Source organism: Pinus tabuliformis, chromosome 3_2 (assembly GCF_031772625.1).
Source record: "Pinus tabuliformis cultivar Carrire ecotype Pingquan chromosome 3_2, CPIR1, whole genome shotgun sequence".
NCBI classification, from domain to species: Eukaryota; Viridiplantae; Streptophyta; class Pinopsida; order Pinales; family Pinaceae; genus Pinus; species Pinus tabuliformis.
The window spans coordinates 1,092,267,000-1,092,294,969 of NC_142302.1; the positions used below are offsets into that span (position 1 = coordinate 1,092,267,000).

General features: G+C 40.9%; 2 protein-coding genes across 2 annotated transcripts in view; both read right to left on the minus strand.

Moving 5' to 3' along the window:
- The window catches only part of LOC149184478 (SNARE-like superfamily protein), a 240,074-nt gene extending 212,107 nt beyond the window's left edge, over positions 1–27,967 (minus strand). The window contains exon 1 of the mRNA XM_089417518.1: positions 27,833–27,967. The gene's annotated coding sequence lies outside the window, so the exon portion shown is untranslated. The remainder of the gene's footprint in view (positions 1–27,832) is intronic.
- On the minus strand, positions 263–27,970 carry LOC149184479 (PHD finger-like domain-containing protein 5A). The gene is made up of 2 exons (XM_089417519.1): positions 27,833–27,970; positions 263–1,006 (listed from the first exon to the last, which is right to left on the minus strand). The coding sequence occupies exon 2, from the start codon at positions 975–977 to the stop codon at positions 645–647; it is 333 nt and encodes a 110-aa protein (XP_089273645.1). The 5' UTR covers positions 978–1,006; positions 27,833–27,970; the 3' UTR covers positions 263–644.

Here is a 27,970-nt window from a genome sequence, read left to right on the forward strand (position 1 = left end):
TCTTTATGAAAGTTATGATTAGTTCTGCAAGTACAGTGGCAAAGTCAATGATGACTAGTAAACTACTCCAAAAGACAATTGGCAACGGGATCTCTTTATAACTGCTCAAAAAGGAGAAGACATGAATTCTCAAGTGTACATTATTTCAGTTGGAGTCTGGTAGCTTTATAAATAAGGCTAGACCAAAGCCAAAGTATTTACTCATGACAACATAACCACTCCATAAAATATAAGGAAATAGGACCTAAAGTAAATTGAGCGCTGAGCAACCAAGTTTAACCTTTAGTATTTACTTTTAAATATATGACTGTGACAATATAAATATTAAATCAAGGCATACATTTGTAATATGTTCAACAGTGGCAAAAGCCATAGTTCCCTGAGCAAGGTCAGTTCTCCTTTCAGTGCAAAATACAGTAATAGTTAAAAGATTTAAAATCTGTCAAGCACAGGTGCTAAAATACTACAAGCCAGTTTGAGTTGGAGTTTCAATAGATATATTATCTGACTACTTCTGGTACAATTACTATTATACCACTTATACATATCCAAAAACCACTAACCTAGAATCCTAAGGTAACAACTAAGTCTATAAATGACTTACTACAATGTCACCACATTATTAAGGTAATAGAACTCCAACGCTATCTCTTCTTAAAACCATATTTCTTGCGCTCATAAAATAGATCTGTTTTTGCACTTCCAAGGTTGACAATTTTGGGACATCCATCCCTATCTTTCTCCTGCTGTGTGCATTCCTTGCAGTAATATGCATCTGAAATGCCTAAACCACCACAAATCACACACCTTCCCTGGTAGGATCCATAGTTGCATTCGTCACAGACTCGAACAAGAGTACATGGCCGCACATAGGAATCACAAATCACACATTTACCATCGCACTTTTCACAAAGACGACCAATGGCAATCCCTGGTTGCTTACGACACATGATGAGATCAGGGTGGTGCTTAGCCATGTTTAACTAATATAATTCTTGTGCTAAAACTGCAAAAGAAAATTAACGTATAAGATATCATCCTACGTGAATACAACTTCAAAAAGCTTAAGGGATGTTGGAGACAAAGTAAGAGATGTGAAAGCATTTTATATTACACAGTTAAATGGACATCATATATATTCAATCTCACAACAGAAAACAATGCAATCCACAAACTCATTATAAGAAGAACATGCTCACTGGTTTGCTTTGCAATTTTGCAACTTTTGATATGGGAAACATGATAAGTTGTGTTTTTGGAGTATCCCTAGGACTTGGACATGTTTCCTGTCCGTGGAGTGATGATCCAAAATTAGTGCTAAACTGCTTTGTTACACTAGTTTGAAACTTTGAATTCTTATACAAAGCTTCTCAATTTTCCAGCAATTTTGTTAAAAATTGGCTTAATAAATTAAAATTGGTATTTTAAAGAATTGAAATTGAGAATAGAACAGAAATAATCATAAACAATATTAAGCAAATTGATAACAGAGTTCACCCCACATGGGATACTTCACTAGTTTCACTTCAAAAATATGAACTGATCCATTAAAAATGATGCAAAGTACACCATCATCTCTTTACATCAAATAATGGTCTTCAATCTGCAAAAGAGTCACCGAGGTTTCGAGGAAGACAATAGCACAGATCTTCCAACCTTCAATAGCTTCACCCCACAGTTAATTAACACAAACTTGCCTTTTCTCTCAATAAAAGGGCTTCCTGCTGCCTTTAAATACAATATGCTTCATTCTATAATGTTTCCAAGGTGCATGGTACAGTTGTTAAGGTGCTATTATTTTGCATACAAGGTCAGGGTTCAAACCCCCCCCCCCCCAATCCACTCTTTGCATTTTCCTGGGAATTATACATCTCAAATGTTGCACTCACAACAAGATATTACGCATCTTACTGCTTACAACAAAGGCATATGATATGTTATCATAACATGTATGGCATCATTTGGTTGGCAAATATTTAAAGCTTTTTTACATAGTTTCTCAAAATCCACATGTTTTAGATTTATCCAACATTGCTTGGGATTGCAAATCACAAAGAATATTTAAATGAAACCTCTACGCCTTATACATGTGATGTCCTCATGCCACATTGAAGCCCTGTGGTAGATTGGATTGCAAAGTTTTGGGAGTTACCATACATGTACCTTGGTTCGAAAACCAAACCAACCTTGCCACATGTTGCTTTTTAGTCAGTCCACATGTCAAAATTTCATATAATTCCAGTCAACGAGGTGACATCAGCACTGTATTTTTTCTACCTATTTATCTTCAACTTTAACAGGCCGCATCTTTTGCATACGGTGTCCAAGTGACCCTGCTCAAATTGCATGGAGAGCTCTTGACAAGCTCTTCGATGTGTGAACATTTTCAGTAGAATTTCAGATCAACCGAGTGGATCAGTTGTGGGGATCCAAGTTCTCTTAGGAAGTGGGCACATAAGTTTTGATGGGATTCATTGTAGCATGAATGTGCCATATGGGAGAGATTTCCTTACATCCCTATGACCTAAGTCCCCTAACATGATGACACGCGACACAGAGGACACAAAAATATGAGTGTCCAACACGTGGAATAGTGTTAAAATTGGAAACTAGGGCCAAACTCCATGTGGGTCATCTTATTTATGGAAGCTGATATTTTTCTTGGATCCCTCTCATCGAGAGGTGTAGGATTGATCTAAAGATCATCCAATTCCGATAAGTATTCATGGAGTTATGAATTTATTTGTGTTATAAGACAATTCGTCAAGGTCGGCCAACAACTAAATAACACCCACATGTGCTCAACGTTTTAGTATAAAAAGAGGTGGCTTGCTAGTCATTTGTACACACTCTTCTTGTGATCTCTTCCTCTCCACTTGTCTTTGGGTTTTGGTGGGAGGATAGATCCTAAGAGATATGCTGCCCTAAGAAGAGCTGCCCTAGATGCTGCCATGGGGAAGAAGGATCTACGCAGCTCCTAGAAGATGATGCCCTAGCTCTATGTGCCCTAGATCTAGGACGTTGTCATGGTGAAGCTGCCTAAGACAAAGTCATGTTGAAGCTGCCCAAGTGACAAGCAGATTTGGAGGGCTGTTCGAGGACTGTTGAGAGGAGTTTAGGGCTGCCCAAGTGCCCTAACCAGAACAGTTAGGAACAGCAAAGTGACAAGCAGATTTGGAGGGCTGTTCGAGGACTGTTGAGAGGAGTTTAGGGCTGCCCAAGTGCCCTAACCAGAACAGTTAGGAACAGCAAAGTGACAAGCAGATTTGGAGCAGTGTTAGAGGTGCGTTGGGTCAAAGATATTGACCAGATTTGGATCAGATTCGGAGCAGCCTGTGGGAGCCACGTGTTGGGTTAACATGGAGTGTTGAATACCCCAAAGGAGTGCAGCATGATGTGATGGATGCAGCAGTATGGTATATTGCAGCAGCATGGTGCAGTAAGGTGCATGGAACAAGATGTTTAGATGCAGCAGTTGGACAGCAACAAGCAATACAAGGGACAAGAAGCTAATGCAGGGGACAGCTGCAAGCATGGTGACACATGAGACAGCTACAAGCATAGTGAAACATGGGCCAACTGCAAGCATGGTGAAGCATGGACAGCAGCAAAAAACCTGGGACAACTGCAGCATGATAAAGCATGGACAGAAGCAAGCACAGTGCTGCAAGTACATTGAGACAGCAGTATAGTACTTGGTGCAGCAAGAACACAAAGCAGCAATGGTGCAGCAAGGACACAAAGCAGCAATGGTGCAGCCGTGGCACTAGGTACAGCAGTGCTAAACACTGGGACAACAGCAACATTAGGTCCAGCATTGTGATGATGGGTGCGGCATGGTGCGGCACGGTGAGGTGCAGCATGATGACGAGATGTAGCACAATGATAGGTGAAGGAGTCACCTTAGACAATCAGCTGAAGCAGCATGTCTTCAACTGATCTCACGTATCATCCTCCTAGAGATGATCTATGCTCTTATCTAGATAAGTCAAAGTGTTGGCCTCTGTTGCAAATGTACTATCTCTTTCTCTCTCTCTGCTGAACTACTGAAGAACATATAAGAAAAATTGATCAAGGGTTTCCCCACATTGGGGTTTGTCCCTGGCTAGCGCCACATCTTGTGTCCTCTTGTCTTGGCTTGTCTTCTGCGATTTATGTTTATCTGTAGTTTACTTTAATGCTGATGTGATTGCTAATCTGGAAAAGATATTGAGCTAACTGTGAAAATTGAAATAAATTGCTCTAAGCATAGAACATACCTAAAGTTAACATGGTATCAGAGGTGAGGTGAAGACAAAGCCCAAGCAAGAGTGGAAGAGCAATCACCGAAGACAATTGGGAAAGGACAAAAGGATCAATGGATTCCTCATCCCTCTTCTAATTCACCAAGGGTGAAGTCGAAACAGAGAACATTATCAGAATGGCGCAGTGGAAGTTTCTGATGGCCTACCTAAAGATCACTTCAATGGGAAGTCCGGATCTAAGGAAAGGCAGATGCCATTATGCGAAGGAGTGTCCGAATGGCAGGGACACATCACTTGATGATGATAACAATCACTCCAGGGACATCTTCAATGATCAGAGGAATGACAGGTAATGCAGGTCATCAAGGAAACAGTCTACACTTCAGAGAAAGCAAGGAACCCAAGGTATGAAGAATCAAATGTTGTTTCTGATAAGATAAAGAAGCACTATCTTGTATTGGTCATCTCCTTCAGATTCTCTGGGAATCTGGCTTATCGATTATAGTGCTTCAAGGCACTTCATTAGATAGAAGGGTTCTCTCTCTAATTTGGTAGAGATGGACACAATTGTGGGATTATACTTGGAGCCAATGCCACCTACCCCGGAAAGGATGTAGGGAATGTTAACCCTCAATTGAATGAGGGTAACTTGATTCATTTGCAGAATCTCTTTTATGTACCTAATCACAAGAACCTGGTGTCCATTTCGGCAATGGAAGTCAAAGGTTGCAGGGTGGCATTCAACGATGGAAAGGTACGTGTTTGAAAATAGAATTTTCAAAGATGCTTTTACTCATGGGTTCAGGGTTGGCAATTTGTATCAAGTTGCAGGAAGTCCATCGGGGACCATGTCAGTTGACACATAGCACCGAAGGTCTGTAGGTCAGATGATGACTCGGATACCTGAATTCAAGAAGAGCATAAAAGTACATGTATGAGATGAAACGAAGGAAAATCTTACAAGGGGACCATTCCCCTCATGAAGCAGATCCACAAGTTCGGAACAACCCGAGGGGTTTGAGATTCATGATTAGGAATCTCATGTATACAGGTGGAAAAAAACCCTCTATGGCTTGAAGTAAAACACCTCGGGCCTAATATGAGAGGATTGATAGCTGTCTGATGAAGCTGAGATTCACTAAAAGTGAAGTCGATCCAAACCATTGTTTGAAGGTTGTGGATGATAGACCTCTCATATTGGCACCTTCTGAGAAACGACCTATTTTTGATAGGTGTGGACCCTCTCACTTGCAGAAGTAAGAGGGAGTTGGATTCCAAATATGGAATGGTAAACTGCAAGCCCGTGACTACCTCGAGGATCTTAACTTTCAAAAGTTATATGGTGGTGATGTCGGACCAGATTTGGGAAATGCCTCTGAGTTTCATAAACTCATCTGCATTGATGTTCTTGGTGAACTTCCGTCCGTATATATGCTTTGCAGTTAGCATGGTGAGCTCATATTTGGTTGAGCCTCACTAGATTGGTGCCAAGAATCTTCTGAGATATCTTCAGGGCACAATCTCTCATGGATTGAGATACACTACCGGAAATATGAAGCTGCATGATTATTCGAATGCTGACTAGGCAGGCAGTGTGGAGGATCGCTAGAGCACTTCTCAGTGTTGGTTCTCTCTGGATTTTGCTTCGATATCATGTATGAGCAGGAAGCAGAAATCGGTTGCTATAAGCACCGCCAAGACCGAATACATAGCTACGAGTATGATCTCGTGTGAAGCTACCTGGTTGTGGAAGCTCATCAGTGAGTTGTTTGTACACATGATGAATACCACTGTGATTCTTTGTGACAACCAGGGGGGGGATTCGATTATTGAGGAATCCCGTATTCGATGATTGCTCCAGCAGATAGACATCAGATACTACCTTATGTGGGATATGGTAAATCAATAAGCGAGGAGGCTCCATCGCATTGAGACTGATGTACAAGTCGCAGACACTTTGTCAAAGCCCCGGGGAAAGGTCAAATCTGTGATTTTCCCAAACGACTTGGAGTCATTGGGAGACCTTCATATAAGGGTCCCACATGTTGCATGCACTGAGCTCTGGGAGGTCTGAGGGGCTTGGGGTACTTACTGGAGCGACATACGACCACAGGGCGACTCACCCTCCCCTGGTGGTGCGCTATGTACAGGGTGACAGGTTCAACCTTTCCCTGTGATACCTCGTGGCGACTATGGAACAGGATGATTACTTCTCCTATGGGCCGGGATGATTAGTTCTCCCATGGCAACTATGGAACAAGATGATTAGTTCCCCTGTGAGCCGGGATGATTAGTTCTCCTGTGGCGACTGTGAGCCACTATGATTAGTTCTCCTGTGGCAACCAATGGACATGATGATTCGCTCTCTTGTGGACAGGATGATTAGTTCTCCTGTCGAGGCATCCTACCCATGCAGTCTGGGACTCATGGAAAGTACCTCTCATCTGATCAATGAGCAGGGAAATGGGGTTAGGGACCATAGTAGTACTATCGATGGACACATCGTTGTATCTACCGTAACTCCCTATCCTAGGATGACCTTCATTGATCTGGGATCAGTATGAGTGGTTTGAGACACTCTCTTGTGATATTGATCTGGGATCAATAAAACTAACTTCGAGTCAGTAAAAGTGATATGACACTCTCTTCATATGGAACTGACTTTGGGTCAGTAGAGAATGGTATGAGACATTCTCGATCAATTCTTCTTCTTCATGGTTCAACAGAACAGAGCTCAGCAGAGCAAAACTGAGCAGAGCTGAGCTCAGCAGAACAGTGCAGGGCACTGATGGCAGAGATAGTACAGTTGGACATATGGATCAACGGATGGTGTTCTCCCTAGTTGAGAGGGAGTGTTAAAATTGACAACTAGGGCCAAACTCCATGTGGGTAATCTTATTTATGGAAGCTGATATTTTTCTTGGATCCCTCTCATCGAGAGGTGTAGGATTGTTCTAAAGATCATCCAATTCCGATAAGTATTCATGGAGTTATGAATTTATTTGTGTTATAAGACAATTTATCAAGGTCGGCCAACAACTAAATAACACCCACATGTGCTCAACGTTTTTGTATAAAAAAAGGTCGCTTGCTAGTCATTTGTACACACTCTTCTTGTGATCTCTTCCTCTCCACTCGTCTTTGGGATTTGGTGGGAGGATAAATCCTAAGAGATATGCTGCCCTAAGAAGAGTTGCCCTAGATGCTGCCATGGGGAAGAAGGATTTACGCAGCTCCTAGAAGATGATGCCCTAGCTCTATGTGCCCTAGATCTAGGGTGTTGTCATGGTGAAGCCGCCTAAGACAAAGTCATGTTGAAGTTGCCCAAGTGACAAGCAGATTTAGAGGGTTGTTCAAGGACTGTTGAGAGGAGTTTAGGGTTGCCCAAGTGCCCTAACCAAAATAGTTAGGAACAGCAAAGTGACAAGCAGATTTGGAGGGTTGTTCGAGGACTGTTGAGAGGAGTTTAGGGCTGCCCAAGTGCCCTAACTAGAACAATTAGGAACAGCAAAGTGACAAGAAGATTTTTGAAGGGTTGTTCGAGGACTGTTGAGAGGAGTTTAGGGCTACCCAAGTGCCCTAACTAGAACAGTTAGGAACAGCAAAGTGACAAGCAGATTTGGAGCAGTGTTAGAGGTGCGTTGGGTCAAAGATATTGACCAAATTTGGATCAGATTCGGAGCAGCCTGTGGGAGCCACGTGTTGGGTTAACATGGAGTGTTGAATACCCCAAAGGAATGCAGCATGATGTGATGGATGCAGCAATATGGTATATTGCTGCATCCAGTTGGACAGCAACAAGCAACGCAAGGGACAACAAGCTAATACATGGGACAGCTGCAAGCATGGTGACACGTGAGATAGCTGCAAGCATAGTGAAACATGGGACAACTGCAAGCATGGTGAAGCATGGACAGTAGCAAGAAGCTTGGGACAGCAGCAGCATGGTGAAGCATGGATAGCAGCAAGAAGCATGGACAGCAGCAAGCACAGTGTTGCAAGAACATTGGGACCGCAGTATAGTACTTGGTGCAGCAAGGACACAAAGCAGCAATGGTGCAGCAAGCACATGGGTGTAGGGGCTCAGCTAATGCTTCAGTGAAAAGCAAACTAATTGCTCCTTAGATATTCTTGTTACCATGACAGTGGTACGTTCAAATTCTGAAATGAATTCTTCATGCGAACCTGTCTGCTTGAGAAGTGTCAATTCTCTAAAGTGGATGTTTTGGTACTTTCGGCCAAATATTTCTATTAGCCTTTGCGTAAAATCTTCATAGGAAGTAATGTTGGCATGCCTCAATGTTACTAAACCATGATACCACCATTCATGCGCTTCCCCTTCTAGATGCAATGTGGAAAATTGGATCGCGTCTGCTTCTGGCATAGGGTTGAGCCTGAAGTAGGTGTCCATTTTTTGCACCCAAGCTCTTGTTGTGCATTTAGATGATCCATCAAATGAGGAAAGGAAAAGTTTACTCACCTTTCATATTAGATCGGAATTAGGTTGTCCCCTGGGTCTGTTTCTAACTCTGAAATTATTGTATTCATTGAAGGTCATAGCAGCTCGTTGTGTTCTCTTCTAGCGCTGCATATTTCTGAAAATAACCATCCAAAAGTTTGTTTGGTTCAACAGCTTCTTGGTTTGTCACCACTTGATTATTCATGAATTGAGGAAGCAACAATCGGTGACTCCTCCTATTCATTTCCTTGGTGTTAGGACGACCAGGGTTATGATTTCCACCCCCTTCCATGTTAGTTTTGTTGTTGCAAGCAACATTTTCATTATCTATGAGAAGAGTCATCGGTTGAGCAAGTTGTTGTTGACCCTGGGCCAAGGCGTGCATTATCTGTTGTCCTTGTTGTTGCCCCTATAATATTAAATTTGAGATTTCCGTTTGTCCATGTATCAATACATGTAAGAGATCCTTGGTTTCTGGATCTCATCGTCCCTCCTTACCCTCCATGGCTTCCCTGAGATTACCCTTATCCTTCCTAACTGTAACGTTACTCGTATCTCCCGGAAACATGCATCAAACTCATAGGTTGGCAAGATTCCAAGTTCCAACGCTCTGATTCCACTGTAATGCGCTAGGATAATTTTGCCCTAGTTTTTTTTTTACACTAGGGTTTTCGACAATTTTCTTTTTGTACCACAATTCAACTTAGTTACAATAATGCAACCTTCAATAGACAATACTGGTCCTCAATGAAATAAACCATGTAGCAAAGTTCATCAACTCCAATATAACTAATATCAATCCTAGAAAAGTAACAATAATACCACAGGAATCTGATTTGCAAGTACTTAATACGTTAGATTTATATCCTAAACAATACCACAAATAATTTATTTGAAACACAACACGGTTATATGAATTGTCTTGACCACATCACTAATTTTTGGGCATACTGCGATTTAAGATGTTTGTTGTTTCCTTGGGACCACAACATGGTACTCGCACACTGTTTGGCCACGAATGCTTCCCAAGTTTATGTTTTGTCTCGAATTACCAGACTTGTGGAACCTTCGACTCCAGACATCATGATTCAGGGTTTGCGGTCATCTCTACGATATGCACAAAAGACTGTAATGCTACAAACATGCTTCCCGAACCTTTCGCTTACCCAAAGCTTGGTTGATTTGCCATTGCAACTAAATCCCTCCCTTGCTGAGAATTTGAACTACTCTGCTTCAGAAACTAGGGCCTGAATTGATCACGCCGTCAATCCAAACCCGTCAATAGGCAAATAAGGGTTTGATCTTAGCCAAAGACGTTGCCTTCAAGAATCCACTATCATAGGGATTTCAACCTGTCCTAGAACAAAAGAGCAATCCAACCTAGGTTTTCGTTCCTCTCCAAAAGATAAAGAATTTAGTTTCCTTCCTGATGGTGCCTCTATGCCATAATGAAATATCAAGACATTATAGAATTCGCTATCCTAAACAACAGAGAATGTCACTTCAGAACTCACTGCCCAAAATAGAGACCGATTGTTATAAAACTCGCTGCCTTCTAGGGATTTTTCCTGTGCCAAAACAAGAGAAGAAAAAGGAAAATGTGTCAACTACAGTGGAATCTCTCACTACTGAAATTGACAAGGAAAAATGGGTCTTAAAACCTTAGAGCTAATGCTCAAAAACAGAATGAAATGATCCACACTAGATGCTCCAAAATGAATCAAATCCTCCTTTATTTATAGGCTTCCTTGAGGGGTTTCATCTTCATAAATGGTTGAGTAAATTTTACTCAAAACCCCAATTCTGGGATTTTGCCCCAGTTGCCCCAAAACTAGCCCAACAATGGGTATTTTTTTGGGGGTTTTCCCCTTTTTAGGTGGACAATAGCCTACGGGGAAGGGTAGGCTAATGAGTCCTATTTTGTCCTCAATTCGTTGAGGACATTACAAATTTTGTCGTCAATTCATTGAGCGTTTAGTCTAGTTAACTATGTGAATTCCTTTTTCTAACCACTAGACTAAGCACATGCTTCTCTCCACTTCTACTTCAATTGAACTCAAGCGTACTCCCCTAGCCATGCACATGGCCATCTGATCCCAGTTCACCAATCGTTTACCGAAAAGCATGAAAGTTGAAGGCAGTCTAATTCGACTTCCACCATTGAGAAAAGGAGAAGGTCGCTTTGATAGTTCGATAAGATATTCATTGTGCATTTTTTATTCTATGTTGCTGCAATTTTGGGCTTAAAGTCTAACAACCTTAAGTATCCCTGGTTTTGATTATGAACTTTGTTCATAACCACAGCAGAATATTCAGAAGATCTGAAAAATGTAAATATCTATCATAGGACAAATATATTTATATAAGAATGTACAAAAGATACGAGATATGATTGTTACCAGTGTTATGAACATCGCGATAAAATCGCGATTCTTTCGTGATGCCGATAAAATCGACGATTTTTTCGATTTGAAAAAATCGTGATTTTTACCAAAAAATGGGGAGTTGATGAGAAATAATCACTGGTTCATGCAGCAGAGCACTTTTAAAGCTAAATTTTGGTTTTTTTCTCTCATTTTGTAGACAGAGAACAGAGTTGAGAGCTAAGGAGGAAGAGAACTCATCTACAAGGGCAAGAAAGGAGAAAAGTGAAGGAATTTAGCATCCCAAGCAAAAAAATTTGAAGTTTGGACCAAGTTTCTTCAGCAAGGCGTGGTTTTCAGGTATGGGCATCAAATTTGGCCCTATTTTTTTCTTGTTTTTCCTTGGGTTTCCATCACCTATATATTTCTCATCATTTTTGCTTGGATTTGAGTGTGTTTTTTTGTCATTTTTGTTGCATTTAGTGGAGAGGGTTTTTTTTGTCAAAAATGCAAAATCTTGATTGTTAGTTTTATTTGTTTAATTTCTTCTTGTGCCCTAGTTTTTTTCCATGATTTTTGCTTGGGTTTGAATGTGTTTTTTTTGCCATTATTGTTGCATTGAGTTAAGGTTTTTTTTTGTTAAAAATTCAAAATGTTATATGTAAATTCTAATTTCATTTGTTTAACTTGCAATTCTTCTTGTCCCCTATGTTCAAACTTCAAACTTCACTCTTACATTAAAACTCAAGATTCAACAAAGTTCCAAACATGCGAAGGAAATTGGACCCTCTATGGGAATGTGTACTTGATGAAGGGTTTAGCAGATCAAATTTGACTTGCAAGTTATGTGAGCATCATATGACTTGAAGTTCCACCTTGCACAAATTCCTGGACATGAGGTAGGGCCTTGCTCAAATACAAATCCAGAAATCATCCGAAGAGCCCTCAAATCATTGGAAGAAATAAAGACAGCGAAACTGTCCAAGGCAGCTCTGAAGAGGTCAAACGGCAGGGGGTGGATTGGCAGGATTGGGAGGTGACCGTGAGAGTGGTACTAATTCTTCTTCGCCATCAGCATCTACATCGAACCCCATAGCTACCACATCATTTTTTGTTCCTAGTAATACACCTTGTGCACAGCCATCTATCACGTTAATTCTTAAAAAAAGGGAGAAGGAAGAAGCTGGCAAGTTTCTTCTTTGGAGTGATATTCCTTTCAGCATTGCCAGGAACAATCCATTTTTCCAGCCCGCGATTGATGCTATTGCTATTATTGGCTCAAGGTACGAAGCCCCTTCATATGATGACTTTCGAGGGCGCATTCTTCAGAATGAAAAGGTTGACTTCACTAAGAGACTAGAGGAGTTTAGGGGATCATGGGCACACACAAGATACACTGTGATGTCAGATGGTTGGACCGATCAAAAGGGTAAAAGCCTTATTAACTTCTTGGTTAATTGTCCCAAGGGAACAATGTTTATGAAATCTGTTGATGCATCTGCACATATCAAAGATGCACGGTTATTATGTGATTTGTTGGACATGTTCATTTAGGAGGTGGGTCCACAAAATGTTGTCCAAGTCATAACAGAGAATGCTGCAAATTTTGTTGATGCTAGCAAGATGCTTGTGGAGAGGCATCCTAACTTATTTTGGACACCTTGTGCTGCACACTGCATTGATTTGATGTTGGAGGACATAGGAAAAATTCATTTGTCAAGGATATTGTTGAATCATCAAAAAGCATTACAAAATTTATATATAAGCATGCATCTGTGCTTCATTTGATGAGAATATTCACCAACAACAAGGAGTCAATGCGCCTTTCCATTACACAATTTGCCACTAGTTTTCATATCTCTTCAATCCATCCTGAATTCTATGTGGGATGTGAAGAGAATGTTTCTTTCAGAGGAGTGGCGTGCTTTGTCATATAGCCGCAAACCAGAAGGAGAGGCCATATGCAAGTTAGTTTCATACCAGAAAAGCTTATGGGTGGGAGTGCAAGAGGTGTGTAGCATTACTGAACCTTTGGTAAAGGTTCTTAGATTAGTTGATGGAGACAAGCCCGCAATGGGCTACTTTTATGAGGCCATGAATAAGGCCAAAGAATCCATTCGCAGCTACTATGATGATAAGGGGGATGAGGGGTTTGAGAAACAACAACTCATACGGGAAGTGATTGATAAGTGATGAAACAATACACTCCATCGTCCCATTCATGCTGCAGGGATCTACCTGAACCCCGCATTTTCTTACTTGTGTGGTTTTTTGTTTGATGTTGTGGTCATGGGTGGATTCTTTACTTATGTTCAGAAGATCGTGCCATCTCTAACAGAACATGCAGAAATCTCCAAAGAAATGGAAATATACATGATGGCAGGTGGCACATTTAGCTTTGACATGGCTATCCATGATAGGAAGACTAAAATGCTAGGTAAGCTTTAGTTTGTTTTGAAATTCATTGTCCCTTCAAATTCATACTTTGCTTCAACTTTCAAATTTCATTTTTTTCTTATGTTTATCTTATTTGTTGTAGATGCATGGTGGAGAAGTTATGGTGGCAGAGTACCCAATCTCCAAAGGCTTGTTATTCGAGTGCTCAGCCAAACATGTAGCTCCTCGGGATGCGAAGACAACTGAATTGTATTTGAAAAAATACACACCAATAAATGCAATAGGTTAAAATATTCCAATTAATTTTTTGAATTCATTAAATAATTTTTTTATAATTATTAATTTATTAATTTATGACCCTTGTACAAGTTGGAGACATGGTCTACGTCTACTACAACCTTCGATTATGGGTGAGGCAACTTAAGAGGACACCAGATGTGGAGGCCATCTCATTCGATGGGATTGACACCATTGTTGTATGGAAGGTTGAGGCCAAGAGACCTATCATGGAGTCGGCCCCTGATTGGTTAGCGCAGGAGGTAGAGGAGGGGGTAGAGAAGGAGGAGCAGCAACAAGAGGAGGAGGTGACACCACCTACCCTTGTCACCAGTAGAGAACGTGGTCTACCTCCTATAACTCCTAGTTCTTCAGCTGCTAGAGCACAACCTTCTTCATCTAGAGGGAAAGTTGTTACATTTTCTCGCAAGAGGGGCAGAGGAAATCAGTTGTATTAGTTATTTGGTTCATTTCATTGTATATGACATTATGACTCATGATATGAGATACATTATTACATTTTTTGTTGATATTTTGAGAGACATATGCACTCCCCCTAGTCAGAATGGTGTGTTTTGAATCTCGATTGAAGAGCTTCGATTTGTGAGACCCTAGCACATCATTTTTTCTGGGCTGCAATCATTCATCAAGCTTGGAGGTCAATTTAGAGATAAAAATTTAGAGGACAATTTCAGATTCATGTTTATTTCAGCAAGTAATTTCATAGTTGTAATTCATGATTTTTATATCAAATAAAATTACAGATTTTGTTGTGCACTCGTGCTAAAATACTGTTCGTTTTCTAGTATATCTATTCGATGATATTACAGAAATGCATCTCACAGATTTGTCTTTCCCTTCAAACACTCCTCCCTTAGTTTGTAAACACATCCCACATCCACTTTTTGACATGACATGTGTTCTCACAAATACATGTCTGACACCTAGGATTCATGACATGTGACCCCCTAGGGGTGTGTGGAATGACTTAGCTTATATCTACATACCAAATTTTAGCATGGTTGTTGCCTCACAGAGCTAAACGCTAAATGATCCATACAACGCTAATGCCTTCAAATTGAAGGACTACAAATCCCAAAAAAGGGAGGGAAAAATGGATTCAAAGAGTAAACTTATTTCAAAAACAAGAAAAAAATGATATTTGAAGATTAGGACTTAATAATCTCCTATTAATCCTACTTGTCCAAAATAATAACAAAAATATGTAAATCAATAAAGCCAAACCAAACCCACTTCAACCTTTCACAGTTCAATTGAATCTCCTCCATGATAGCCCCTCCTATCAAGGAATAAGAGGACAAGGGCAACCACTAGCTGCCAACTAGAGTAGTAAGGAACAAATATTTGTAGGGGGGGGTCTAATCCATATTCAAATACCGAGCAAACTAAGCAAAGAACAATTCAATATTGGAAATTTAAAAGAGAGAGAGAGATAACCAGATTCAATGCAATGCAATGCACTGAGCATGAAACTTAGTTTGATGGAACCTACATAGAGAAATACCTAAGAGTGTACATAATTAAAGGATGCAAGAGAAGATTTACAGCATGAAAGTGTCCTCTTCATTTCACGCTTATCACTTAGAAGTTGTGCCCACTACCAAAAAATACTCATATGCAAAAGCCTAGAGACTTCGACATTTTTATCACCTTCAATGTAAATAACCATGAAATTTATAGTTGAATGGCATTATGTTCATGTCTTATAGCCAACATAAGAAAAATATTCTAATCATTAAGGATTCAACCCATAACAAAGTTTCACATAATATTGTATTGATGTTAAATTGAATGGCATTATGTTCATATTTTATGGCCATAAGCAAATGTCCTAATCTTATCTAATGCCAAAATTTAACATAATATTGCATTTGTGTTGACATGGGCAAGGTGAGTTGATGAAAGTCTTGGGTTTTTTATAATAGGATTCGTGTTCAAATATACAATGAATATGCTAGGTAAATAAGGTTGGGAAAATGCTGACATGGAATTTATAACTTGTTAAAATTGGCAACTAGGGCCAAACTCCATGTGGGTCATCTTATTTGTGGCAGCTGATATTTTTCTTGGATTCCTCTCATCAAAAGGTGTAGGATTGATCTAAAGATCGTCTGATTCCAACATGTATTTATGCAGATATGAATTTATTTGTATTATTGACAATTTGTCGAGGTCAGCCAGCAACCAAATTACCCCAGCTTATCCTCAACGTTGCATTATAAATAGAAGATGTCTTCAAGTCATTTGACACACTCATCTCTTGTGATCTCTCTCTCCACTCGTTTGGGTTTTGGTGGAAAGAGAAGTCTAAAGGAAAGAGCCCTAATTGCAGTCCTAAGGAGAAGCCCTATATGCTATCCTAAAGAAGTTCAAGCCTCAGTGAAGAGAGGCTTCTATCCGCAGTTCTGTTGTGCCCTAGCCGCAGTCCAAAAGGAACAAGATCTAGCCGCATTTCTAGAGAAGAGACCATGCCCTAATATGCAGTCCTGAAGAATCCCTAGCCGTAGTTCAAGAAGAGCCCTAAAGACGCAGCTAAGGAGAGAGCAAAAGAAGACCTAGCCACAAATCTAAAAGGCTCCTATCCGCAGCTAAAGAGGCTCTAATCCGTAGCTAGAGGGAGGCCCTAATTCCGCAGCAAACTGACCCTAATACGCATAATAAGCAAAGGACTAGACAACGAGGAATGGAAGGCTATTTTGGGCAGGCCGAGGTGCTGTCTTGAGCGCAGCATTCCTGATCTTTAAGGCCGGGGGTGAGAGGACTGTCTCAGAGCCTTGTTGAAGGGTGAACAGTCCTGTTAAGAGAATGTCGCAGTCATTTTTGGGAGACAGGTTTGTGCGTTGGGCTTGAAACTACCCTGAAAGAGCAGCGTGGAGGGCAGCACCCTATTGGAGGACAGTCGCAGTAAGAGGAAGCAATTTTGGGTTTGTTTGAGGGTTGTTAGGGACTGTGGTTGGGTACCCTAACCAGTCCAGAATTGCAGCAGCCTAATTACCCTAGAACAGTGAGCTAGTGCACACATTCTGAAGTGTATCTTGTATGTGTTGAGACAGTTTGATGGGCAACTTGTAGGAGTCCTTAGGACAACTAGTTCACTGACAATGTGGAAGGTTAAGGGCTGCCTATTGTGCCCTAACCAGAATTGCAGGAGCAACTAGCTATCAGAGGAATGTTGCATCAGTGTTATGTGAAGGCTCTCCTCGAAGGATTTACTTTAGCACTCTTTGTGAATGGAATCAGGGTTGCATCTCTTAACAGTCATCATTTGCAGAATGATGGACTTCCCACTGCTGTCATAAATATCAATTTTGTATATTTGTAATATCTCTCTCTGTGCTAAACTATTGAAGAATATAAGAAGATTTGATCAAGGGTTCCCCACATTGGGGTTTGTCCCTGGCTGGTGCCACATCTTGTGTCCTCTTGTCTTGGCTTGTCTTCCTGTTTATGTTTATGTTCTATCTACATTTTACTATCATGCTGATGTGATTGCTAATCTGAATATTGACATTGGGCTAATATGAAAAATTGAAGTAAATTGCTCCAAGCATAGAACATACCAAAAATTTAACATGGTATCAAAGTTGAGGTAAAGACAAAGCCCAAGCACAACTGAAAGAGCAATCACTGAGACATTTGAAAGGACAAAAGTCTCAATGGGTTCCTCATCCCTCTTCTCGGCTAAAGACAAGCTCCGTGAAAAGTCTGACTATCACAAATGGAAGATGTCTCTTGATCTGACATTGGAAGAACAAGAAGTGTTGGATTATGTGAAGGGTAAAATCCCTGAGCCTCCATCAAATGCATCCGCTGCTTCAAAGAACAAGTACACCAAGGGTGAAGTCAAAGCAAAGAAGATTATCAGAGATTCCATTGACAAGCGTCTCATGGCCTACATCTCTAATTTAAACACCTCCAAGGAGATATACGACAGATTGGTAAGCATGTTCAAGGTTAGTGATCCTAATCAAATTTTTGTTCCTCTAAATAAGTTGAAGGATATTAAGAAGGCAAAGATGAAGATATTCAATCCTACGTCTTAAGGATCACCGAGATCAAGAATGATCTTCTATCAATTGGAGAAGTCATTCCTGACGGGGAACTTACTATCACTACCCTTAGAGGACTCCCACCTGAGTGGTATATGTTCAGAACCACTAATCTCAATAATGATCGAATTCCAGGGTTTGAAGAATTGATGTCGAGAAGCATTCAAGAAGAAACCAGGATGGTGGAGCAAGAAATGCCTTCTAATAGAAGCAACCCTACTGCTTTTTCCGCTCATGCCAAAAGGAGAAATAATGCAGGGTCTAAAGGTCGTTTCAATGGAAAGCCTGTATCTAAGGGAGGAAGGAAAGGCAAATGCTTTGCTTGCAATAAGTTTGTCCACTATGCAAGGGAGTGTCCAAATAGAAGGGACACATCACATGATGATGATCACAATCATTCCAGGGGCAACTTCAATCGAAGAAATGTCAGGTACAATGGCAAAGGGAAAAGGAATGCATGACATCAAGGTCAACCCTCCAAGAAAGCAAGGAACTCTAGGTATGAAAAATCAAATGTTGTTTCTGATAAGCAAAAGGAGTATTATCTTATATCGACCCTCTCCTCTACCTCTCCTCCAAACACTTTGGCAAATTGGCTTATTGATAATGGTGCTTCAAGGCACTTCTCTGGATACAAGGAAGCTCTCTCTAATTTGATAGAGAAGGAAACAAACTTGGAGATTATTCTTGGAGACGATGCCACCTATCCTGTAAAGGGTGTAGGGAATGTTACCCTTCAATTGAATCAAGGTAACACGATTCATTTCCAAAAAGTTCTTTATGTACCTGATCTCAAAAAGAACCTAGTGTCCATTTCGGCAATGGAAGACAAAGGTTACAAGGTGGCATTCATCGATGGAAAGGTACGTGCTTGGAAAAGGAATTTTAAAGATGCTTTTACTCTTGGGTTCAGGGTTGGCACTTTGTATCAAGTTGCAGGAAGTCCATTGGGGACCATGTCGTGTGACACATCTCTTCAATGGCACCGGAGGTCTACTCATCTTCATTGTAAGGCCCTACCCAATGTGAGACAGATGGTGACAGGGATGCCTGAAGTCAAAGAAGAGCATGAAGGTACATGTCCGAGATGTACCAAAGGAAAACTTACAAGGGGACCATTCCCCTCATGTAATAGCAAGACCACAGATATGGAACAACCCGAGGGGTTTGAGATTCATGATCGGGAATCTCATGTATGTAGGTTGAAGAAAGCTCTCTATGATTTAAAGCAAGCACCCCGGGCTTGGTATGAGAGGATTGATAGCTATCTGATGAAGTTGAGATTCACTAAGAGTGAAGTCGATCCAAACCATTGCTTTAAGGTTGTGGATGATAGACATCTAGGGAATGTTACCCTTCAATTGAATCAAGGTAACACGATTCATTTACAAAAAGTTCTTTATGTACCTGATCTCAAAAAGAACCTAGTGTCCATTTCGACAATGGAAGACAAAGGTTACAAGGTGGCATTCATCGATGGAAAGGTACGTGCTTGGACAAGGAATTTTAAAGATGCTTTTACTCTTGGGTTCAGGGTTGACACTTTGTATCAAGTTGCAGGAAGTCCATTGGGGACCATGTCGTATGACACATCTCTTCAATGGCACCGGAGGTCTACTCATCTTCATTGTAAGGCCCTACCCAATGTGAGACAGATGGTGACAGGGATGCCTGAAGTCAAAGAAGAGCATGAAGGTACATGTCCGAGATGTACCAAAGGAGAACTTACAAGGGGACCATTCCCCTCATGTAATAGCAAGACCACAGATATTGAACAACCCGAGGGGTTTGAGATTCATGATCGGGAATCTCATGTATGTAGGTTGAAGAAAGCTCTCTATGATTTAAAGCAAGCACCCCGGGCTTGGTATGAGAGGATTGATAGCTATCTGATGAAGTTGAGATTCACTAGGAGTGAAGTCGATCCAAACCATTGCTTTAAGGTTGTGGATGATAGACATCTCATACTGGTACGTTATGTGGACGACCTCTTTCTGACAAGTGCAGACCCTCAAATTTACACACGTAAGAGGGAGTTGGATTCCAAATTTGGAATGGTGGACTACAAGCCTATGACTACCCCAATGGAACTTAACTTTAAGAAGTTATACAGTAGTGTTGTCAGACCTGAATTGGGAAATGCATCTAAGTTTCGTCAACTCATAGTAGCATTGATGTTCTTGGTGAACTCTCGTCCGGATATATGTTTTGCAGCTAGCATGTTGAGCCAACATATGGCTGAGCCTCATCACTCTCATTGGATTGGTGCCAAGAATCTTCTGAAATATCTTCAGGGCACAGTCTCTCATAGACTGAGATACACTGCCGAAGCTATGAGGCTGCTTGGTTACTCTGATATTGATTGGGCAGGCAGTATGGTGGATCGCAAAAGCACTTCTGAATGCTGGTTCTCTTTGGGTTCTACTTTGATATCCTGGATGAGCAGGAAGCAAAAGTCGGTTGCTTTAAGCACCGCTGAGGCAGAATACATAGTTGCAAATATGGCCTCGTGTAAAGCTGTCTGGTTAGAGAAGCCCTTCAATGAGCTATTTGGACACGTGCTGGAATCCACAGTAATCCTTTGTGACAACTAGAGTGGGATTCGATTATCAGAGAATCCCGTATTTCATGATCGCTCCCAGCACACAGACATCAAGTACCACTTTATCTGGGATATGGTACAGCGAGGAGCAATAAGGCTCCATCACAATGGGACTGATGTGCAAGTCGCCAATATTCAGATAAAGCCCCTCGAAAAGGTCAAATTCTTGGCTTTCCGAGAACGACTAGGAGTCGTCGAGAGACCCTCTCCTGAGGGTCCTATATGATATGGACATTGAGCTCTGGGAGCTCTGGGGGGCTTGGGGGTTCTTCTTGGAGCGATGAGCAACCATAGGGTGAGTGGTTCAGCCTTCCCCTAGTGGTTTGCTATGTAGGCAAGATGAGTGGTTCATCCTTCTCCTGCTGAGACACAATCATAGGGTGAGTGGTTCAGCTTTCCCCTAGTGATTTGTTGTGTACAGGGTGAGTGGTTCAGGCTTCCCTTGGGATACCCCACGGTGACATGTAAGCAGGATGGGTGGTTCATCATTCTCCTGCTGAGATATCCTAGCCATGCAGTCTGGGACTCATGGGAAGTACCTCTCTTCTGGCCAATGAGCAGGGAAATGAGGATAGGGACCATAATACTACCGATGGACGCATCGTATACTATTGTACTCCCTATGCTAGGATGGTATTGATCTGGGATCAATTGGTACTGATTTCGGATCAGTAAGAATGGTATGAGACACTCTCTTTATTTGGAACTGATTTCGGATCAGTAAGAGTGGTATGAGACACTCTCTTTATATGGGACTGACTTCGGGTCAGTAGAGAATGGTATGATACATTCTCGATCACTTCTTCTTCTTCCTAATTTAGCAGAGCATAGCAATGCAGGGCATTCCATTCATGGCAGAGATAATACAAACTGGTAGATGGATTCGCAGATGGAGTTCTCCCTAGTTGAGAGGGAGTGTTAAAATTGGCAATTAGGGCCAAACTCCATGTGGGTCATCTTATTTGTGGCAGCTGATATTTTTCTTGGATTCCTCTCATCGAGAGGTGTAGGATTGATCTAAAGATCATCCGATTCCGACATGTATTTATGGAGATATGAATTTATTTGTATTATTGACAATTTGTCAAGGTCGGCCAGCAACCAAATTACCCAACTTATCCTCAACATTGCATTATAAATAGAAGAGGTCCTCAAGTAATTTGACACACTCATCTCTTGTGATCTGTCCGACATGTATTTATGGAGATATGAATTTATTTGTATTATTGACAATTTATCAAGGTCGGCCAGCAACCAAATTACCCAACTTATCCTCAACATTGCATTATAAATAGAAGAGGTCCTCAAGTAATTTGACACACTCATCTCTTGTGATCTGTCTCTCCATTCGTTTGGGTTTTGGTGTAAAGAGAGGTCTTAAGGAAAGAGCCTTAATTGCAGTCCTAAGGAGAAGTCCTATACGCTGTCCTAAAGGAGTTCAAGCCGCAGTGAAGAGAGGCTTCTATCTGCAGTTTTGTTGTGCCCTAGCCGCAGTCCTAAAAGAAGGAGATCTAGTTGCATTTCAGGAGAAGAGACCGTGCCCTAATACGCAGTCCTAAAGAAGCCCTAGCCGCAGTTCAAGAAGAGCCCTAAAGACGCAGCTAAGGAGACAGTAAAATAAGACCTAGCCACAGATCTAAGAGGCTCCTCTCCGCAGCTAAAGATGCTCCTATCCGTAGCTAGAGGGAGGCCCTAATTCCGCAGCAAATTGACCCTAATAAGCACAGCAAGCAAAGGACTGGACAGCGAGGAATGGAAGGCTGTTTTGGGCAAGCTGAGGTGCTGTCTTGAGGGCAGCACTCCTGCTCTTGAAGGCCGAGGGTGAGAGGACTGTCTCAGAGCCTTGTTGAAGGGTGAACAGTCCTGTTAAGAGAATGTCGCAGTCATTTTTGGGAGACAGGTTTGTGCGTTGGGTTTGAAACTACCCTAAAAGAGCAGCGTGGAGGGCAGCACCCTATTGGAGGGCAGCCGCAGTAAGAGGAAGCAATTCTGGGTTTGTTTGAGGGTTGTTTGGGACTGTGGTTGGGTGCCCTAATCAGTCCAGAATTGCAGCAGCCTAATTACCCTAGAACAGTGAGCTATTGCACACATTTTGAAGTGTATCTTGTATGTGTTGAGACAGTTTGATGGGCAACTTGTAGGAGTCCTTAGGACAGCTAGTTTGCTGACAGTGTGGAAGGTTAAGGGCTGCCTATTGTGCCCTAACCAGAATTGAGAGCAGCTAGCTATCAGAGGAATGTTGCATCAGTGTTATGTGAAGGGTCTCCTCAAAGGATTTACTTCAGCACTCTTTGTGATTGGACTCAGGGCTGCATCTCTGAACCGTCATCATTTGCAGAATGATGGAATTTTTACTGCTGTCATAAATATCAGTTTTGTATATTTGTACTATCTCTCCCTCTCTGCTGAATTATTGAAGAATATAAGAAGATTTGATCAAGGGTTTCCCCACATTAGGGTTTGTCCCTGGCTGGTGCCACACCTTGTGTCCTCTTGTCTTGGCTTGTCTTCTACTGTTTATGTTTATGTTCTATCTGCATTTTACTATCATGCTGATGTGATTGCTAATCTGAATATTGACATTGGGCTAATATGAAAAATTGAAGTAAATCGCTCTAAGCATAGAACATACCAAAAATCAACATAATTTATATGAAAAAGGACAAAAAGAAGTTATAAATATAAAAGAAAATGATAGAATCCTCTCTCCAATAGGAGATATCTTGAAGTGATAGCATTCTCCTTCACATGACTTAGGGAAATCTTTACAATGTTTCTTAGAATTTAATTTTATTGAATAATGTTCTTGTGTTGAATAACTAACCATTGTCAGGGTTACACCAACTTTGTTGTAAGTTCTCATAGCTCTCATCATTGATATCTTCTCGCATTATCTCGTGCGGCTCTTCTATGATCCCTCCCCAGCTAATCCAAATAGACCCTTGAGGAATCAAAATGGTTGTATTGATTTCTCTGGTTGATTTTGTGCTGAAGAACTCTTGATTTTTCATACTTAAAAACGTGTTTTAGAAGCCATAGATGGTTTGGTGGTGTTACAGGTTAGTGTGAAAGGCTTCATCAAACCTTGGCATAACCCTATTTCCATGCCATGGAAAGACAAATGAGGACAAAGATATGAATGAAGGAAAGGAACTCATGATCTGTGCTCCTCACAGAGATAAGGCTTGGAAGGAATAAGGCAAAAGAGTTATATGGAGGTCCACATGTGGAGCTGCAAACCATGTGGTACTGCAGATCATGCAAGGCTAGGTCATGCAGAGCTACCAGCATGGCAAGAAGCACATAGATGATGGCATTGGGGGTAAGGTAGGGGACAAAGTTTTACCTTTGCCTTCTGCATGTCACAAAAGAACCAAGAAAACTGCCATAAGGTAAGGAAAAGGTGGCAATCAAATGAAATCTAACTCTGTGCTCCACATTAAAGTAACAAAACAAAGGAATAAGGCAGAAGAGACAAGGAAATGGTTTGTGGAGCGTGAGACATGCTTGCCTCTGCACAAATATTTCTACATAATATATAAGTACGTGCCCCCACACTAGAAGTTCCCTGCCTAGTTAGCAAGCAACGTGGTCAAACACATGGCCCCTGCAACCAATCACAACGTGCTATATGGCAGTCTAAGGCTTAAGCAAAACAAAAAAAGATTGAATGTGACAAAATGTGAAAGGACTAGTCTTTTTCTAGAGACTATAACTGGTTCCCAGGAAAAATTATTACATAGATGATGGCATTGGGGGTAAGGTAGGGGACAAAGTTTTACCTTTGCCTTCTGCATGTCACAAAAGAACCAAGAAAACTTCCATAAGGTAAGGAAAAGGTGGCAATCAAATGAAATCTAACTCTGTGCTCCACATTAAAGTAACAAAACAAAGGAATAAGGCAGAAGAGACAAGGAAATGGTTTGTGGAGCATGAGACATGCTTGCCTCTGCACAAATATTTCTACATAATATATAAGTACGTGCCCCCACACTAGAAGTTCCCTGCCTAGTTAGCAAGCAACGTGGTCAAACACATGGCCACTGCAACCAATCACAACGTGCTATATGGAAGTCCAAGGCTTAAGCAAAAGAAAAAAAGATTGAATGTGATAAAATGTGAAAGGACTAGTCTTTTTCTAGAGACTATAACTGGTTCCCAGGAAAAATTATTACAGAGGCTGTTGACCTTCTTAAAACCTTTGGGAATCAGGCATAAAAGGGATAGCAGAGATGGAAGGTAGGTTCAGCCACTTGGCTGGGGAGATTGGACTACAGATTCAACCAGTCACAAAGGAGATAATTGATTACTATCTCTCTCTCTGCTTTACTTTTGAAGAATATAAGAAGATTTGATCAAGGGTTTCCCCACATTGGGGTTTGTCCCTGGCTGGTGCCACACCTTGTGTCCTCTTGTCTTGGCTTGTCTTCTACTGTTTATGTTTATGTTCTATCTGCATTTTACTATCATGCTGATGTGATTGCTAATCTGAATATTGTCATTGGGCTAATATGAAAAATTGAAGTAAATTGCTCTAAGCATAGAACATACCAAAAATCAACATAATTTATATGAAAAAGGACAAAAAGTAGTTATAAATATAAAAGAAAATGATAGAATCCTCTCTCCACTAGGAGATATCTTGAAGGGATAGCATTCTCCTTCACATGACTTAGGGAAATCTTTACAATGTTTCTTAGAATTTAATTTTATTGAATAATGTTCTTGTGTTGAATAACTAGCCATTGTCAGGGTTACACCAACTTTGTTGTAAGTTCTCATAGCTCTCATCATTGATATCTTCTCGCATTATCTCGTGTGGCTCTTCTATGATCCCTCCCCAGCTAATCCAAATAGACCCTTGAAGAATCAAAATGGTTGTATTGATTTCTCTGGTTGGTTTTGTGCTGAAGAACTCTTGATTTTTCATACTTAAAAACGTGTTTTAGAAGCCATTTGGGAAGATGGTTTGGTGGTGTTACAGGTTAGTGTGAAAGGCTTCATCAAACCTTGGCATAACCCTATTTCCATGCCATGGAAAGACAAATGAGGACAAAGATATGAATGGAGGAAAGCAACTCATGCTCTGTGCTCCTCACAGAGATAAGGCTTGGAAGGAATAACGCAAAAGGGTTATATGGAGGTCCACATGTGGAGCTGCAAACCATGTGGTACTGCAGATCATGCAAGGCTAGGTCATGCAGAGCTACCAGCATGGCAAGAAGCACATAGATGATGGCATTGAGGGTAACGTAGGGGACAAAGTTTTACCTTTGCCTTCTGCATGTCACAAAAGAACCAAGAAAACTGCCATAAGGTAAGGAAAAGGTGGCAATCAAATGAAATCTAACTCTGTGCTCCACATTAAAGTAACAAAACAAAGGAATAAGGCAGAAGAGACAAGGAAATGGTTTGTGGAGCATGAGACATGCTTGCCTCTGCACAAATATTTCTACATAATATATAAGTACGTGCCCCCACACTAGAAGTTCCCTGCCTAGTTGGCAAGCAACGTGGTCAAACACATGGCCCCTGCAACCAATCACAACGTGCTATATGGCAGTCTAAGGCTTAAGCAAAACAAAAGAAGATTGAATGTGACAAAAAGTGAAAGGACTAGTCTTTTTCTAGAGACTATAACTGGTTCCCAGGAAAAATTATTACAGAGGCTGTTGACCTTCTTAAAACCTTTTGGAATCAGACATAAAAGGGATAGCAGAGATGGAAGGTAGGTTCAGCCACTTGGCTGGGGAGGTTGGACTACAGATTCAACCAGTCACAAAGGAGATAATTGATTAACCATGTGATAGTTTGACACTAAAATTGCAGTGTGTAGAGTTTGAGAGAGCAACTTGGACAGCAGACTATTCACTAGTTCATGGTTGCAAAATCATGATTCTACTAAGTGCAATTTTCAATGTCAATTACATTTCCCATAGAGCCTTGACTAAAAAGGAATAATTTATAATAAAAAGTTAAAAACTATAGCAAGATAACCATTTCAAAGTTGGAGTTTTTCCCAAGACATGTTTTTCTAGGGTGTATCTTGTGTTTTTGTGTGTGAAATTGTATTATTATGATAGCATAGATTTGGCAAAGCAAACAAAATCTATGTTATATTACACACTTGGTTATTAAAGCTTTCCATTACAATTCTTTTCATTATGGTTTAAGATCTATGTTAGTGAATCATTTGGTCATGGGCCTCCAATTATGGATGATTGACACTCTTCTTCATTGCTTCTGCCCTCTACTCACTCCACCACCCTATTCCTCCCCAGTATTACACCACTCCTCCCAACCATCACTTCCCCTCGATTCGCCTTGATGCACCTCATTTGCAGCCTCCTCACGCACAACCCCCCTCCAAACTTCTCCCTTGACTCTTGTCCCCTTGCCCAATTCATACTTCTCCCTGAGACCTTTACTCCCTATTCTCCACACCCCGTGGGTGCCTTCACACCTTTGCTCACACCCTCAATTTCAACCCTAACCATAACCCCACTACGAGTCCTCTTGGCCCCCCTATCTCTGTCCATGGGACATTCATTTGAACGCTATTTTCCGTCCTTTTTTATCCTCACACATCCTATGGGCTTTCAGCATGTCAAGATAATGGCAACGGTAGACCCCTATGCGGCACAGGTTACGTCACTCGTTACAAATCTAGATCACTTTTGGGCTTGGTTGAGGAGCCTCCCTTGGTCCAAACATAGCAATAGTTAAACGAAACTGCACAAAAACAGTATTAACTACATATTATTACAATGCTTGTAGACAATTAAGTGAAAATTAGTCTACAAGAAGAATAAAGCCAGTGTTAAAATTATGTTTGAAATTTCACTTATATCTAGATATCAAAATTTAGCATGTTGTTGTCTCATAAAGTTAAACCCTGAGTGAGACATACAACAATCATGTCTTCAAATTGAAGGATTTCAAATACCAGAAAAGAGAAGGCAAAATGAATGCAAAATGCAAACTTATTTTAAAAATGGGAAAATTTGATCTTTGGAGATTAGGGCTTAATAATCTTCCATTAGTTAATTCCACTAGCCCGAAATAATAACAAAAAATAGGGGAATCAGCATAGCCAAACCAAACTCACTTCAACCTTCCACAATTCACTAATTTCCTCCATGGTAGCCACTCTTATCGATGGACAAGGGGACAAGGACGGGAAGCACCGGCTGCTGGCTGAGTGGGTAGGTACCAATATTTGAGGGAGAAGATCCAATCCATATTCAAATAACAGGCAAACTAACCAAAGAACAATTCAACAATGGAAATGGAAATGGAAATACAAAATACAAAATACAAAATAAAAGAGATAACCAGGTTCAACGCAATGCAACGCACACAGCATGAAATTTAGTTTGATTCACAGGAGCTTGATGGAACCTACAAAGAAAAGAAAATACCTGAGAATGTACACCGTGAAAAGATGCAGAGGAGGATCTGCCGCGTGAAAGTGTCCTCTTCGTTTCCCTCTTTATCACTCAGAAGTTGTGCCCGCTACCGAAAAATACTTGAATGCAAAAGCATAGAGACTTAAGCGA

What these genes read in the sequence shown, in the direction of transcription:
- LOC149184479 (XM_089417519.1), bottom strand. Translation starts at nt 977, where the DNA reads ATGGCTAAGCACCACCCTGATCTCATCATGTGTCGTAAGCAACCAGGG.